The 17,837-nt window shown below is 40.4% G+C and overlaps 1 protein-coding gene across 1 annotated transcript; it reads right to left on the bottom strand.

The window, feature by feature from the left end:
- Positions 1–432: 432 nt before the first annotated feature.
- LOC310998881 (C-Jun-amino-terminal kinase-interacting protein 4) lies at positions 433–11,185 on the bottom strand. Its single transcript, XM_083989129.1, has 28 exons — positions 11,052–11,185; positions 9,427–9,796; positions 9,111–9,305; positions 8,876–8,996; positions 8,544–8,614; positions 8,358–8,422; positions 7,745–7,817; positions 7,499–7,668; positions 7,107–7,387; positions 6,530–6,587; positions 6,192–6,344; positions 6,054–6,096; positions 5,795–5,922; positions 5,620–5,673; positions 4,998–5,138; positions 4,748–4,880; positions 4,424–4,510; positions 4,278–4,325; positions 3,982–4,123; positions 3,765–3,807; positions 3,560–3,640; positions 3,358–3,425; positions 3,100–3,248; positions 2,847–3,018; positions 2,497–2,610; positions 2,303–2,401; positions 2,114–2,203; positions 433–1,956 (listed from the first exon to the last, which is right to left on the bottom strand). Exons 2-28 carry the CDS (start codon positions 9,523–9,525, stop codon positions 1,838–1,840), a joined length of 2,997 nt encoding a protein of 998 aa, XP_083845255.1. The 5' UTR covers positions 9,526–9,796; positions 11,052–11,185; the 3' UTR covers positions 433–1,837.
- Between the last annotated feature and the right edge of the window lie 6,652 nt (positions 11,186–17,837).

The following is a 17,837-nucleotide window of genomic DNA, read 5'->3' on the forward strand; positions in this document are numbered from 1 at the left end:
AGATTGTATTTTCATTTGTTATGTTTTCCTTATTTCAGTGCAGCCATGGCGCCCAAGTATGATGGTGTGTCCCACTGTAAGTTGGCCCTGGTGTTTGCTGTTCTGATGGACCTGCTAGGAGTGACATCCCTGCTGCTGGGGGTGTTTGCTCCACTGGAGATCCGGGGGCAAGACTTTGGGGATCTGCTGGTGTACACAGGAGCTTTGCTGGTGCTATTTTCCCTGGCAGGCTGGGTCATGTGGTACAGTGGCAACATTGAGGGTTTGACCTCCAGAAAGGAATTGGGAGGAGCTGTAGGTGGAGCTGTGGACCGCCTTGCCCGCTCCCTGAGCCGCAGAATACGTCTCCCTAGGACTCACAGCAGTCCAACATAGGAGGTGGAACCCAAAGATCCCAACACTGACTGACTGTTGACTGAATGCTGTCACATGTAAGGCTGTGAATAACAGGCAAAACTGCCCGAGGCAAAGGAGCGTCCTTACTGTGGAGCTAACCAACACCTTGTTCACACAGAAACACAGCCAGGATAAATTATCATGTTCAGTATACAGACATGATTCATTTGTATCTCTGCCGTGGACTACACTCCAAATTACAACGTAACGTACATTGCTATAAACCAGTATAATAGGATTAAAACATACCTGCAGTTGTGTTTTTTCAGTTTTGTTATGACTCATTCATCCATTTAATCTTTGGATTTTACTTTGTGTTTGTGTTATGTTACTGTGGCAATACCACCAAGAATGGAAGTTACTACATTAACCACGAAAGACATTTTTAATGATAATAATGTTTGGACACAGTTGAGGTCAACACCAACATTTAAGTCTTAATTGACCAAGAAGAATAAAGAGTTGCTATGACATCATTACATGTGTACAGACTTGTAATTGCACATATTGTAAATACTGCAAATGAAATAACTTCTCCCTTATTTCACAAAATATACTGAAATCAAATGAAAACATAAAACAAATTAAGACACCAGAAGCATTTCATGTCATTCAACAAAATGACATCAAGCAAAGAGAGAGAGAGAAAATAAATAATCTCTAAGGAAAGGCACTGACGTTCTTTTAGGAGATGGGATATCAGACACACATACATACTCACATTTATAATGTGCAGTTATTTGTCAAATACCCACATGCAATGTGGAAGGGTAGAGTTAAAGTTAATGTGTCAGAAATAGCAGAAAAACCATGAGAAAAACACATCTCAAGTTATCACCAATCTCAATGCAGCATCAGGAGATGAGAGATGAAGGGTCTGATTGTCTTTACACTGAGTAATAGAAGAATACCAGTCTCCAGTTCACAGTTAAAGTCTGTACACAGCAGCTTCAAGAACAGACACATAATCAAGTTAAACTTTATGATCAAAATATGCAGTGACAGAAACATTTGATGCCCTGGTGGAATGAAGATGTGAACGAGAAATCCACTTGTTCTTTAAAAATCAATAGAAAACGTATCAGAAATTTGTGTCAGTTAAACTAACTACATTGTTGGTGCAAAGGTAAAGTGATCTAAATTACTGACCCATTATACAGCACTGATATAAAATCAGCTGACGGTACAGAGTAAGAAATCATTTCCATTATGATCCAGTCAAAGATAAATGTACAAATTAAATGAGGTAAACAAAGAGGAAACGGTGTGAATCCTACATTTTCCTTGAAGGATACCTTTATTGCTGCTGCACTGGGACGTTGGTTCATTCATTCCCATGAAAAGCACCATTTCCAATGTTGTCTCCAGCTTTGCTGGTGTAGTCTACCTCTCCTTCATATGTATGTTATTCCAAAATGGCAGAGCTCTGAGATGAATAATATCAGAGGGAGGGGCTGGGCACAGCTGAGGTGGGATTCTGCCAAATGATCATGTGACTGCGTTCAGACCGCTGAGGTGTAGTTTGGGATAACTCTACTGATTCATCACTCGCATCATCTCCTGGGGAAATAGATACCTCATTTCAGTATTTATTAAACTAGGTACTGACTAAAAGATTTAACAAATTCAAGATTCAAGACAAAACTGAGAGATTTCAAAAAGTAAAAAAACAAAAACAAAGAAACAACAAACAAACACAGTATTTTCCAGTTCTCACCTATTCTGAAGTTGATGTAGCCCTCTCCCCCACTGAGGATAAGCTGAGAGGTAGTAACAGTGCTGCTGCCAGGAGAGGTCATCAAACAACCTGTGAGACACAGACAGTTACAGCATTCACCTGCACTCCTTCAATAACACGGTATTAAAAATGTTCAGCATATTTCAGTAACTGATATTAAATTCTTACCAGCCGCAGCAATAATGAATCTGACAGCTTGTCTGTGCCCATGGTAACACAGCTGGGCTGATGCAATGGAGCAATAGGGGATAGAAACAGCTTCGGATGCTGTAGACGGTGATTGGTACAGGTAATACTTGTTAGAGCATGTTTTGTGTCAAATACAATTCAAGCACCAAAACTCTTCGATAAATAAAACTCACTTATGGATAATGGGATGGAGAAAACGGCACCACCTCCAGTACCCACCCACAGACGGCCAGAGATGACTGCGAGAGACGAGATCTGGAGGGGTGAGAGCGTCAGGAAGGGTTGGCCTACAGAGGGAGAGAAAAATGTGTTAGCTGCAGCAGAAAGGAGCACAAAGTTGACACTAAACGAGTCCCCACAAGTCAGCCAGTATCATTTTGAGTCTTAACTGTGCTAAAACATGATGCTAAAGAGAGGCCCGTTCCACATGTCCACATGTAAAAGGTATTATTTACCTATCAATGTATACAGATTTAATCAATTATTAAATTGATTAGTAATTTCAAAAATGAAGCTCTAGTACCTAATGTTTTAGTGACCAAAGTTGTAAAATCAACTTCCTGTAGCGGTCGTCCAGTGGACCAGTCAAACAGCCTGAGGATTGGGTCAAGCCGACAAGATGTCCAAACACCACTTCCACCAGCACAGAGGAACCGAACCTGCTGCTCGTTGCGCTCAGAGACCGAGAATGTTTGCTGTAAAGTAAGAGCAGGGACGGTGAGTTCAAAGATGGTTTCAGCATGATATATGAACAATGTACCTCCTCTGTTTCTTACCTCAACCTTCTTGCTGTCAATGTCAACCACATGGACTCTGTTCCAGTATCCCACCCACAAGCGGGCACCTTTTGCGAGGCAGCAGCGAATGGGCTGCAAAGGGTTTGATCCAAGTGGCATCACTGAGTGTGACTGCAGATTCCAGCCACCTGTTAATCACAGCGCTATTTACTTATAAATCCCCAAACATGAACTTATGTGAACCAAGTAAAAGGAGGCAATCATGTATAACTGTAAATAAGAAACTAGAAACCTTACCTGAGCTGTGTGAGAAAAAGGCCAATGTCCCATCAGCTAAACCAGCAATGACTTGACCCTGGGTATATCTGTCAGATTGGGTCAACACAGAGTATCTCATTTTAATTTGTGGACTAAATAAGTCAATGGCACATTGTGGCACAAATGATAATTAAATGGTAATACTTTCACACGTAGTAAAAGCACAAGGCAGAGAACTCACGTGAGTGAATAAACACCCTCTGAGAGGCAAGCAGACTGCAGACAGCGCCTCCTGCCAGCAGAGGCTGAGTGCACCAGTATACTGTGTGAGAGACATGAAGAAAGAAGAGGAGAGAAAAGAGAGGGAGTCAGTGGGAATGCTTTGCCAACAAGAATTTTACTCACAGTAAAATTGCGCTGTGCGCTGCTTATTTAGCAGGCACTACCTTCCTTCCTGAGTTCCAATCCACACAGTTCCTGCAGTGTCACCTAACAAAAACAAGACCAGAGAGATTGGTTCAAAGAAAAAGCTGAGCAAGCAGTGTCCAGCTTTTACTCTTTCCAGTAAAATATCGACATGGTATGAGGGGAAAATAAAAGTACAGAATACATTAGACATGTTGCCCGGAGGCAGCTGCTGTTGCCCATTGTACTGGCACTGACCTATGGGAGGCACAGCACAGAGGCAGAGTGCAGGGGCTGTGGGAGGGAGGCTGAACTGATCCAATACTGTGTTGGGCCGTGCTGGATCAATCACTGTAATATCACTGCTGGAGGCAGGACCAGAAACTACCCACACAGAACACTGGCAGAGAAGGACGGATATGGAGTTTGGAAAGATGAGTGGCATGAAACTTTTTCCTGGCCAGAGTTAGTTATGGTTGGATGGCACTACACATCTACATGGTGATTAGAGTATGACTACAACGGCTGCTTCACCAGGATAATGAAAGACTTACCGTGGCCTCTCCTGAAACTTCAGGTGCGACTGCAACTGCACAGTTCAGCTGAAAACAAAAAGGAACCATGGTGTACTGTGCCACAGGCATCATGTGAAATTTTATGGGTTTATATGCAACATTGCAGTAGTGGCATCTTGACTTACCTTTGCAGTGGAGTCTCTTTGATCCAGCAGTCTGAGCTGCACTAGAACAGGCACATCTTTAGGGTCTGGGACAGGTTTTTGAGACTCCTGCAACAATGACATTGAAATACCAGGACAGTAAGATGGTTGTGGATATGTCCACACGTCGGGGCATGTTAAATTCTCTTTGGTAAGTCTCTGGTATAGCTGGCTCAGTGTCAACAGTGGGGTGGATTAAAAGCAGATTGTCTTTCTTGGTTTGATGTGGAATAACAAAAAAACAAGAAACCTGGATTATTTTCTGCCTATCCATCTGATGTATCCTCTGTATTTCCTTCTACATACCTGTGTACTTGCCAGTGGTGTACTCCAGCCGTGCATATGCCGTTTTCCCAGACTTCCCCAAATGTGGGAGCGAATTTCTCTGTAGAGCTCCCTCCTCCTGACGCGAGGTGAGAGCGCAGCAGGAGAAGCATGCCTAGAGACAATGTCCCAGGTGATAATCAGCTTCACTCTTTTCTATAAATCAAATTTGATGCAAATCTTCTTGTAAATGAATATGAAGCACATATGCAGGAGTGAAGCAGCTGCTTACTCAGCCGGAGCCTGACTGACAGCCTGTAGCTGTGGTGATCCCACAGGGGAGTGAGTGTGTGATGGGGAACCTGGCAGGCCGAACGCAGAAGCAGGTGGTGGGATTAAGGGTCCCTTGGACAGGCCAAACAAGCGGTTGAACCTTTATTGAAAAAAACCCAAAACAATTATAAATATTTTATACATAACATTCAAGTTCATTTTGAGTCTGACTACAGAATCTCACAAATCTTGAAGTTAATTTACACACTTGTTTCTCTCTGTCTACATTTTGACCACCTACAGTACAGTGCTTTTACTGATGAATTTGGTATGAATCCAAACACACCAATGTTTCTTTCCTCTGAAAAATGTAGTGCTTAGTTGAAAGTGGTCATCCTTTCAAACTCTCACTTTGTCCCATTGCACTCGTGAGAAACCCATATGCATTGTGCATATCTAAGTAACTAAATGATAGTTACTTTGGTGACTTCTTGTAACTGATACACTTGACAACAGATTTCTGAATCAACAGATCAAGACAACCTGAGAACCAAATTCACATCTTGATATAGTGAAGACACAACTTTCCTAGTTTATATAATATACGGCATATTATTTCAAGAGATCATATAAACACTTACTTTCTCCACACACTTGATCTTTTCTCCTCAGTTAACCTCTCTTCTTGTGTTGCTCTGTATAAAGGTAACAACACAAAATGAGATTGGAGGCAAAATAATGAGTCCCAGGTATTGGCACAAATGTAAATAAAACGTCAAAATGGCAAAAAAAAAAAAAAAATTGTAGAAAACTTGCTTGATTGTCTGACTACGTCGAACTGCCTCCTGCAGCTCAAACAGACGCTGCTTGTACTGGTTCTTCTCCATAACAACACGAGCCATTTCAGAGCGAGAGAAGTGGCGTGTGGATGTGAGAAGAGAGGCCTGGACAGGAAGAAGCCACTCAACAGTCTCATACATTACAAAATACACAGATAAATGGATTTACAAAAAACGTCACTAATGTAGTGTTACATTAGTAACAACAGTTTCACACAATAACTTCATCTCCTTACATCATGATCCTCTGATTGGCTTGCTTCCAGTTCTTTCCGCAGTCTATGAAAAACAGAGGATATAAAGCTGTAAATTATAATAACTCAAATAAATGTCACAATTTTAAATTGGAAAAAATCTACATCAATCTCCCAAACCTCTTGATCTCCTCCTCCTTCTCCTTCATCCGCGCCTCTAATCGTGAGACAGTTTCCTGAAGAGAGGTCACTTCCAGTTTAAGAGCTGAACGGTCATCGGTCAGCTCCACTACCCGAGATAACAAAGCCTTACGGCCAACTTCTACCAACTCACTGGAAAACAAAGAAACACAACAAGAGTTGACTATTCTATCGTGAAGAAATAGACAATCCCTATTGTAAAACAGACTTCCTTTACAAGGAATTAGTGACTAAAACTACAAGTGTTTGGAAAATCCCCAGTGCTCAGAAATAAAGGTGGACTTGACAGAGTCAGAGATATTAAACATAGGACTCACTGTGTGACTTTCAGTTCCTCGTGCTGAGAAACAATCTCCTCAAACTGGTCTGCACTACCTACAGAGAAAAAAACATCTTAAATAAATTATATCCTTCTTAACACATACACATATAAACACATACCTTTTACAAAACTAAAAGCAAATACACTACAGTAAATCTAAATGTTAGTATTTACTTTAGTATGCATTCATACTAAAGAAATGACCCTGCATTGGGAAGATGCAAAACAGTGAGAAAAAAAAAAAAAAAAAAGGAAGTAAAGCTGCATGAAACCATTTCACTGATGTAGTTGCACTACAGTAATTTATATAGTTCCCACTACAGCAGGGTTCTTCTCTAGAAATTTGTGTTTTACCACCTGAAAAATCTGTGATCATTTACTGTGTACATGTATCTACAACATTGGTGTTGTTACTGAGATTTGTTTTTATCTCCAGCCACATCACGGTCACAAAATGAACAGTGTAATTCCTGTGCAGTAAAGATTTTGTAACTGTTAATGAAATCTCAGGTTAAGATGAAGAGAAAGTGTGAGAGAGACAAATGTGTTTTCTTTATATGAATTCAATTTACCCCTGACACTGGCCCCACGGTCCACACTCTCCACAAAATCTCGACTCAGCTCAGACAGTTCAGAAAACACAGAGTCAGTGTTGCGTAGATCCCACTCCAAACTATCTTCATCTTCTTCTTCCACCTCATCCAACTCCACTACTTTTTCATGCTTGTTGTCTTCAACTTTGTGTTCCTTCTGCTCCTCCTCCTCCTCCTCCTTCCCCTCCCTCATTTCATCCTCCAGGCTGGACTCCAACTCGTCTCTCGATGGCTCCTCGGTGTCAGGTCTAACTGGGGTGCTGATGATGATGATGGGAATTGAAAGAATAAAATATGTAAGAAAATACAAGAATGTTTGATGTGCCATGTGAACATGTTGCTATAGTGTTAACATGTTTTCAGATTATTACCTTGCATTTACACAGCCATGAAACTGTGCCAGCTCAGGAGTGGAGCTTATAATATCATTGACAAAATGCTCTGTGTCTGACTTCACTGCAATGTCCATCGCTTTTTTTTCCTTAGGTACCAGATCTTCCAAACTGGGGGGACCTGAGAGTGCATGTGGTCTTTGAACGATCTGTAAAGAAAAATAGTACACAACTACTCATCTGCCAAGATTTTAGATTTGAAAATGAAAGTGAGCATCTGTTTACCTTTTCATTAGCACTGGATTCTGACAAAACTTGGTTGGATGGTAATTCAGCATTTTTGGGACGCACATGATTCCTGAATGTAACATGCAGTGTTACACAGAAAGGAAAAACAATAAATAAACAGTACAATCATGTGTTTTTCTTACATTCAGCACCACTTTGTATCAGAAGTTCTAGCACAACACCTTGTAGCTTACTGTATAATCAACTCCTACTGTACTAACAACTGCTATTTTCCATAAGTACCTAATCTAAAAACTATAAAGCATAGAAAAATGTGACTGAGAACAAAACTTACATTTAATAAAAACTTTATATCAGTATCGTTGCACAAGGTAAACAGTGATATTGCTACACTACTGTTACATTATGCAGTTGTTAAATATCAGGTAGCACGTGGCAATGAGGATAAACTTAGAATGGGATTTGTTGTTGGCTACAGCCCAGAGTACAGTAGCTCTGATATGGTTCACAACAAAGCACCTGTCATGCAATACCTATAACTTTCTTATGAGAGATACAATATAGCATTCCTATTAGACACATTATAAACAAGAAAAAAAAAGAAGGCAGAAATAACTTTTAAATTCTTAAAGTGACAAGTATGAACAACCTTAATGGAGAATCCCTTTCAGAATCCTTTCTCTTTTCCAAAAGTTCCCGATAAGTGTGAGCCAACTAGAGGAGATGAATCATATGTAAGAAAAACAAAACAAAACAAAACAAAACAAAATCTTGTGTAACACTGTTTGGTAATGCAACTGCACACAGGTTTGTAGACTGAACACTAGTATCTGACCTTGTTGTGAGTGTTCCTCAGAGTGCTCAGTTCTCTACTCAGATTTGTTTTCTGCTCCTCCAAGGCCACCACTGTAAGGAAACAAAACAAGTGAAGTTCACTTTCGTTATTAGCATCAGTCTAGGGTGAAAACAGGTAACAGTCCTGATGAGGCTAGTCCTGATTTAGCAGCAGTGGAAATCTTATACACTCAAGCTTCTTCAGAAGTATTTAAAATGTACACACAAGAGGGATGAACAACATTGGACGGAGAAAAGGACAAGGATGCAAAGAAATCAGAGCAAATTCGTGGCTAATATGCCATTCGTCACAGATAATGTTAAAATGCTCACATTGATCAGCTTGCTCTCTCGCTTTCTTCTCTAGCTCTCTTCCACGTTGCTCTATCTCCTTCACCCTTCCCTTCATAGCTCTCCTCTCCTGTTCAGTTTGGTCATCAAGCTCCAGGTACCTCTATAAAATAAAAATAAAAATGATTGAACCGCTGTGAGCACATTTGAAATCAAGATCATACTATACCACACACACACACACCATCAGCACTTTCAAACTTCTGTGAATACCCACCTCCTGACTATCTTTCCTCAGTGCCTTCTCTGCTTGGTATCTCTCCAGCAGCTCCTCTCGCTCAGCTCTCTCCCTCTCTGCCTCCTCCTCCCTGTCTCTCAGCTGGGCTTTGCAGCTGGCCAGCCCTTCCAGCACCCACACAAATATGGGCACAAGCGACTCCACCACACCTTCTCCATAGGTCTCGATAACCGTCTGTGTTAGTGTAAATCCGTAGAATGGGAAACTCAGTATGGACAACTACATTTAAATAACAATTTCATTCAGAAAACCATAGCACATTTGTATTAATAGAAATAATGATGAGACGCCTTACCTGTAGTTCTGAGTATAGTTTTCCTGCCTCTTCACTCACAATGTTGGGGTCTAGCTCCACCTCCCCTGTCCCACACAGCACTCTCTCATTGTACTCCATCAGTCAGTTATTTATATTTGCTGTATTACAGTAAAATTGAGTCAATGATCTTACAAATCTGTGGGGAAAGAAATTCTCCTATACTTCCTCTCCAGCTAATCTGACACTAGTGGAACCGGTTTTATACGGCTTTCTACCATTTTTACTAACACCAGCACCACCCATCTTCAGTAACTTTATGTCCCATTTGTCCTTGACATCCTCTTAGTTTGCCGTCATCTTTCTGCACTGTTATGTTGATTTGTTATCAGGGGGAGTCTTAGAGTCCATCCTGAAAAAGAAAATAATAAAATGCATTGATACATGACAGTTTATCTCCTCTATACTGCTGATAAGTCTAACTGCACAAGGCATGTGCAACCGTCAAGCTAAGACATGCATTTTTTCCAACTAATTACCATAAGACGATAACTGGTTGAACATGGTCATGAGGTTTTCTGCTGTTATAATCTGTGACTAACATGGTTTGTTTAATAGCAAAACCAACACATCTGCGCAGTGGTGATGAAATTGAAATTTCTATGGTTGATCTTCAGTCAGGCTAAACACTAAAAAACATTCATTAAAGTAGAGTGACTTGTTAGCGTTCAAGCCAAGTGAGCAATGTAAACATACACCTCAGATTATGCTCAGTCACACATTCACGCTAGGATTTATTTCCCATGTCAGTTGCATTATCAGAGAATTTGTGAAATTATTAGCTGTTAAATCGATTTGCAGCATCAATTAGCAGGAAATTATTCTGCAACTATTTTAATCATTTTAATAATGTGTCATTTAAGTCACATCTGCAAAAACATCTGCAAAATATCAAAATACAATGTTCAGATGTCTATCACAACTTCCAAGAGCAGCTTGTTTTCCTCCAACTAGTAGACCACATGTCCTTTGAGCCATCATAACCACACGAGCAATCATAAGCTGTCACCCTGAGTTTCAGGCATTATGAGGGGACATTTCTATAGATATCATATTCTGATATCTGACTGTCAAATGTAGAAATGTAGAAACAACACAGCAGGTTGTTACTGAAAACAATCATTAACTGCTGCCTTAATCACAGTCACTGGGCAGTGAGGAGGCGGATCATTACAGTTCAAAGCTACAGGATGTATGGCTCTTGGAAACGTGCTGTGCGTCATTTTTGCGTCTACTATAGAAATACTGTGTAGCAAGGAACAAACAAGCACGTATGCATGCATATGTGTGTGTCTGAGTGTCTGTGTGCATAACAGGCAGCACCACAAATAGCATACAGAAACCCAAACTAACATGTACACAACACACACACACAACCATGACAGCTTAAAGACGGGGACAGGTTTTATAGGTCAATAATTAGCCTAATCAGCCTTCCCGGGTAGCTAAGAGGAAAACGACTCTCTTGAATAGACATACTGTATGAATAAGTAACACGACTGACAGTGGACACCTTGAGAGACCGTTGGTAGTTTACAGAGTTGTGTCTGTGCGCCAAAAACAACCCCGAGTCGACGCGCTGTTCGCCTGCTGTTGGACAAACTTACCTTAGGACCCCTCAGTAACTTCTTCCACTTCTCGACCCCAAACTACAGAAAGTCCGACCGCTTTTCTTCTGAGACGGTCGGTATCAATTACACATAAACGAGTTTAAAGTCGGGGGGTGTTGTTTGATTCTGACAGGCACATTCGAGATCTCTGACTGGCCAATCACAGCGCTGTTGTTGTCGGCCGTGGCCAATAGGCGACGAGCAGAGGCGGGACAAGGGCAGTTTTGCTTTCAAAAGGGAAAAAAAAAAGTTTCCTGAAACTTGAACGATGACATGTGACCAGAAGACTGTCAGGTGATCTGAGTAAATTACTGCCCAGTGTGTTACCTGTCCAAATGCCTCACATACCTGAGAGCTAGAGGGTTTCCTCACCTTTGTAATCCCTGTTACAAAAGGTTGAGAAGTGATGTTTGCAGTAGGCCTATTTGGTTGAGGTGGTAGGATATCCTTGAATAGACTAATGTTAATACACTAGTAGAAGTCCCTATTGAAACTGAAAATATTGTATACCCAAGCAGAACAATGACTTCTTCACTATATCATTTTTTCTTTTCACACGACTGTTAGACCAAATTATGAAAAGTATTGAAATAGAAATATTGAAATTATCCATTTTATCAAATGAGTTGCTTGCTACTGTTGGGAAATTTGCTAGTTTCATACCTAATTCATTATTCTTTGTAGGCTATGTCTTTTTTTTTTTTTTTTTTGGGAGGGGATGGGGGCGGGGGGATTGACAGGACAGTATAATACAGTACAGATAAACAGGAAATGGGGAGGCAGAGATAGAGGGTATGCCATGCAGCAAAGGGCACACTGTGTGTATGTTTTGTATAGCCTACAAAAAATTTAAATCTGCAGCTAGAACTTTCAAGTAAATGTAGATAGAAAAAAGCACCTTTCCCACAGAGGTGTGGGGGGAAAATAGGCCTATAGCAGTATTATGCCCATAGAGCAGCATGAGAAGAAAACACGTTCCTGCAGCTAATAAGTATCCTACTGAAGAAGTTCTCTAAATTTGTAATTGAGTAGCCTAACTGTGGACTACTCAGGTATGTTTTGCCAGCAGAAGAAAATAATCTTAAACTCAATCAACAACATTTAGCAGCGGAGAGGAAGTAGGCCTACAGTTTGTTTTTCTTCCAGCAGATGGAGGTCCTACTCACTTCTGTCCCTCAGTCCTCTCCCTCTCCTGTTACTCCTACTTTTTGATCTCTGTTGATGTTGTTGGTGTCTGCTGGCTTGCACTCAGGAGCTATTTAAGATACAATCCTGTCCTGCTTTTAGAACAAGAGGCAGTTTCACATTATAGGCTACGACTTAAAAGCTAAATCAGACTCCACTCAGTGGCGTCCGTTATGCAGCAGCAGTTGGCTTCACTTGGACATTCTGTTGCTATGGCAGTTATAATTTAACTCACAATGTTGGACCACTGTGGTTTTTCAGTCTAATGTTTTGTTCTTTTTACATCTACTCTTGTGGACTCTGTATTTGCTCAAATCAATAACAGTAGCAATTTTATGTCCTTGGTGAATTTATTGTTCTTTCACTGGCAATAGGACGCTAATTTCTCCTAGGTCTCATCCTGTTTCACTTAAATTATTGTTTTTTGTAGCAACTTTGGCCTAAAATTGCACGTTTTTTTATTTCAATAAAAATAGGCGTAGTCTTCTGCCAACTTTGGACAGATGAGAGCAAGGTGGGCTATTATCCCCAGTAACCAGATTTTCTGTAAGGACATAGGAGTGTTGAGTTTTTCTCAGTTTAATTTGTGTGTGAAAATAAAAATGAATTATCCTCTACTGTTCTGGAGGGGGGTGCAGCAGAGCAGAGTAGAACAATTTCATAACCCCTGCAAATGAAATGCTTGACTTGATACTAGGAATACATTTGTTTTGTTTAAATGAGCTTTGAGCAAACAAACCTCATTGCAGACTTGTGTATTCTGCAATACGTAGCACTTTATAATCTGCATCCTCGTCCTTTTTCCAGGTATTAATCTTTTTGTCTTTCTCCCTCTCCCTCCCTCTCACTTCATTCTTACTGTCACACAAACAAACACATTTCACATATAATGCATTTATTGTAAGATCTGTCCACATCATCAGTTACCTTAAAATATAGTAAATGTAGCATGAAACTTAGGGAATGTGCTGTGTTTCCCAGGAACACAGATGCTGCACAGATGTAATTTTGATTGAAAGATAAAGCAGGAGGTAGAGTGGTACTGACATGTCGTTGGCACAGCAGGAATGTGTTTTCCCTGCCTTGTGTGTTATGTACAGAAAAATTGTGTTTTTCATCAGCTTATCTCATATTCTGTTATTTAGCCTATATTTTTCTATACAGTGAGTTTTTTAATGACCCTTTCGCTCTCGACAAGCACTTCTTTTCCATCCTCTCTTTGTGCCCGTGTCAGCTCTCTCTCCTTCCGCGTCAGGAGATTGTGTGCCACCACACTTCCCAACATCACAAAACTGACCGTCAGGATTACGAGTCCCAGGACCAGTAAGTGAGAGATTCCTTCTCTTGACTGGTTCAGTTGGTCCCACAGACCCACAGCGACACAACTGAAGCCGATGAGAGTTTTCCAAAAGCAAAAGGCCAGTACGCAGGATCCACAGGACAGTTCAGTACCCCCGGTCACTAATGTGAGGCCCGCCACGGAGGTCAGCCCTCCTGGCAAGGTCACTGTCTCAGTCTTGGACTTGTAGCTGACAGCAGGACTGATGTCTGGTAGAGCTGATGGATCAAGTGTTTCCATCGTGGTTGTCATGGTTGATATTAAATCCTTTGTCAGATGGTCAAATGTGATTCTGCAGCTTCTCCCTCTTTGTATCTCCTATGACACAGACTGTTGATTAAGAAAATATAGTCTAATGATGACATTCTAACAATTTAATCCAAATTAAAAAATAGCAAAATTACATAAAATTAAATAAATAAATCAAATTAGGATAGGAATCTTACTTTATATATGATATACGATTACATACGATGACGGCTGATATGTTTTTCTTTATTCTTCAGTGTAACTGATGAGATTGAACACTGTATAGTGTCCATGCGATGTTATGTTATTTTGCAAACAGCAAAACATTAGCCTGTATGTTCCCAACTACATGGGTCCTAAATGAGTGCATCATTGTAAATTCATGCTGACAAAACATTATGTATATTATTTTCAAGAAAGTAATTTGGGCAATCTTTGTTTTTTCATCAGTAGAATAGAAAATAACATGAATCAGTGGGGCTTACACTGTTAACACTACAATTTTCATTTAACAAGTACTTCTAAAACCAATGCAATGCTGATAACATCAGAAACAGCCCACATGAAAACATTTTAATTAATAGTAATAAAAAACAACAACTTAGTATTACTTACCTCAGTGTTGAACCTGGAGCATATGTCACTGTAATAATGGTCCTATAGTTAATACGGTAAATGTGATTTTTTTTTTATTTTAATTTTTTTTTTCACTGAGTGAAACCTAAAGGTGCTGCTGACTTTCTCTCCTGACAATGGGTGTAGAAATGGGAGCAGGGGGTCCGAGTGCTGTTACCTTTATCAAATACGTCACATCTTGAGGCCTTGCAAGATGGCAGACACATTGTCAAGATTCTTGTCATTTGTTTGTTCCCCTCTTTCCTTGTGTTCAGTAGGAAGTTCTCGTCTGTCATTAAGCTTCATTACAACCCATTAGCAGATATTTATCTAGGAACAACTCCCTTCCTCTTTTCCTCTCTCTTTCAGTCTTAAGATTCCAGTGTGCTTCCACCAAATGCATTGTTTGGATGGTGAAAGGGATTTTCTTTTTTCTATTAGGCTACTTTTTCCTGTTAAATGTTCTCATTTCTCATGATCATGTCACTGATTTTGAGGAGTGGATTTTACTTAATAAAACTTGACATTATTTAGGAAATATGCTCCTTGAACTGTCTGTTTAATTTTTGAAAACAAACTAATGAAAACTAACAAACTAATGAAAACAACTAATATTGATTGTAGAAAGGCCTCAGACGTAATGATTGAGTGGGCTCAGTCTCATTTGTTGACACCAAATGCAGCAGATTTACAGTATATATGTCAGAGCTGACGTTTCACAAGTCAGGGGTGTAACACAGGTGAAGCCTGAGAGTCAGTTAATAGGCTATAATACTACTCAGCCAACTGGGTTATCGCCAGTGGTGAGTCACTGGCCAAATGGGAGATATTTTTAGATGTGTTGACTCCTACTATCAATAAACTTTCACGTGTTACTATTTCACCTGTTTCTATGTATTAAACATTACCACATGCAAAATAATTATATGAAAAATACCATAAATCCTATTACGTGTTTAGTGTGCAAAACCATGCAATAGCTAGGCTAATGGTGACAATAATGTAAATAATGTAATTTTTTTATTTAATCTCTTACACTATTAGACTGTGATTGATGTGCTTGAATTCCAGACTTGGTATGAATCCTTACACTCTTCACAAGTAGAAGAACATTTCATAAGTGACCACAAATCCCCGCTTGCTCCAGCTCTTTTAATTAGTCCAGTCTACTAGGGTACAGGTCAGATGTCAGGGATTGTTTGTTGCAGAGGAGGGGGTAATTCTATTGGCCGTGGCACTCACAGGATGAAGATGATGATAATTGGCTAAGTGTTGGATTGGGTGGGCGGGGGCGGAGCACGAGTAATCCAATAGAAGGACTCAGTGTGCATATTTATGGCGCAAAGAAAGAAAAAAAAAGAATATGTATCATATAAACTCTGCCATTGACCCTTACTGCCATACCAAGATTGTCTGAAGCAAGTGTCAGTTAAGAGTGACAATCAAGATTTAAAGACTGAAAGATTGAAAAGGGAAGGAGTTGAGACTGGGGTCCAAAAGAAAAACAGAAAAGAGCCAGTCTGGTAACAACAACACAACTTAGGAAGGAAGAAGGAGCAACACTGCTCAAAATTTAGCTCAGTGCAAGAAATGTGTTGTTGACAATATCATAGCTCATGTATAGGACAGGAAGGAGGTCATGCACAAAGAAGGTGATGACGAAGTTGGGGAGGGGGCAAAGGTGAGGTCGGAGGTTATGGTGGGCGGGAGGGGGAGTTTACGGCCTTGACAGATGGTAGTCAGGAATTAGTCAGTGGTCAACTAAACCCATTGGAAGGCCACTACTGAAATAGCAATAAACTGCTGAAAACCTAAAGCTTGCTTTGAAACCCACCTGAGACATGACCCGAACATGTCTGTTAAACAGTTAACCAGATGTTTATGTTGTTATGTTTCATGGACACCTCTCAGATTCATTAAGTTGTACAATGATACAGCAAAATGCTTTGAATGTCTGTTGAATTATTATTATTGTGTTATTAACACTAGAACCGCCAAGGGGTCATTTTTACCCCCTTGGTGTTTTTAAATATGTGTAACTCTGTTAAAACAAAACCTCCACTTCTCTCAGTTCATGACTTTTCCTAAAATGGGTTCATTAATCATCTAGTGAATTTTGAAGTCTGTGGGATAAAAATAAAAAAAAATATGACCATTTATACCTAGAACCGCCGAGGGGGTCATTTTTACCCCTATTAGAAAACAGCTGTTTAGTGCCGTGATCAACATTCACGCCGCTGTCCGGTTGCTTAGCAACGGCTATTACACGCCGTTTGACAAGTAGCCTGCCTATCCTGCTGACCATGCCTGAAGAGAAAAGGAGGAGATGTGGTGTTAAAACGCACTAAAAACAAAATGTCAACAATGTGCATGAAGAGCCTGTGGACAGGCAGTGTGTGGACGGTGTTCCGTAGTGTTCCGTATCGGCCCGAATGTAGAGACGACGCGCGTGTGTGCAGCGTGTGTGTTGCTACTGAAACTGCAGAACCACGGAAAGCGCCTCAGTCAAACCATACACGTAAGTTTGTTTGTGTGTGTGTGTGTGTGTGTGTGCGTCTGTGTGTGTGTGTGTGTGTGTGTGTGTGTGTGAGTGAGTGAGTGAGAGAGAGAGAGGAAGAGGGAGAGAAAAAACGGCGAAATGTATTTTTGACGATGTATTTTTTCGATTCATAACGAAATAGTCTAGGCTAAAGCAACTGTAAAATTAACAACTCTCCCCATAGATTCAAAATTTAAAAGTATTTTTATCAAGCACTACTTATTATTTAAAAGAAATGATGAAAATGAACAACTTTACTGCTTAAAAAAAAGGACATCCTTGTGATTGATGACGGAGTGGAGGCGGGGGGGTAAAAATGACCCCCTCGGCGGTTCTAGGGGGTGTTGGAATGCCGGCGGTTCTAGTGTTAAAGAAGATTATTTAATTCTTTGCTGAAACCACAACTGGTATGCAGGACATACCAATAACTCAGTCCTCATAAATACATAAATAAACAGAAAAGTGGGTAGTGAGTATGGTCACATACACAAGATATTTTTAGACTTTCAGTAGAGAAAATTAGGATCTGGGGGTTCATTTCAGTCAAAAGCTCAGCCACCTTAAATCCCGCATTAGCAGAATTAACCCAGTCGTCCACAGTAGGAGTGAGTTTCCCCCTGCCCTCCTTATCTCTCACTGTCTTACTGCCGTGCGAGACACTCTATTGGTCCTGTCACCATCTCTCTACTCAGCACACAGGTAAGATTTCTATACATTTTAGCTCATCCTGACAATATTGTGTTGGTAATTTCAAGTTGTCATGAGTAGATTCCATCACATTTCTAAATCACATTGCTTATTCAGTCACTTGCAGGGTGCTGACTGGCCTCAAACACCAAAAGAAGAAACCACGTGA

This window comes from Trachurus trachurus (genome assembly GCF_905171665.1).
Source record: "Trachurus trachurus genome assembly, chromosome: 16".
In the NCBI taxonomy this organism is placed as follows: Eukaryota; Metazoa; Chordata; class Actinopteri; order Carangiformes; family Carangidae; genus Trachurus; species Trachurus trachurus.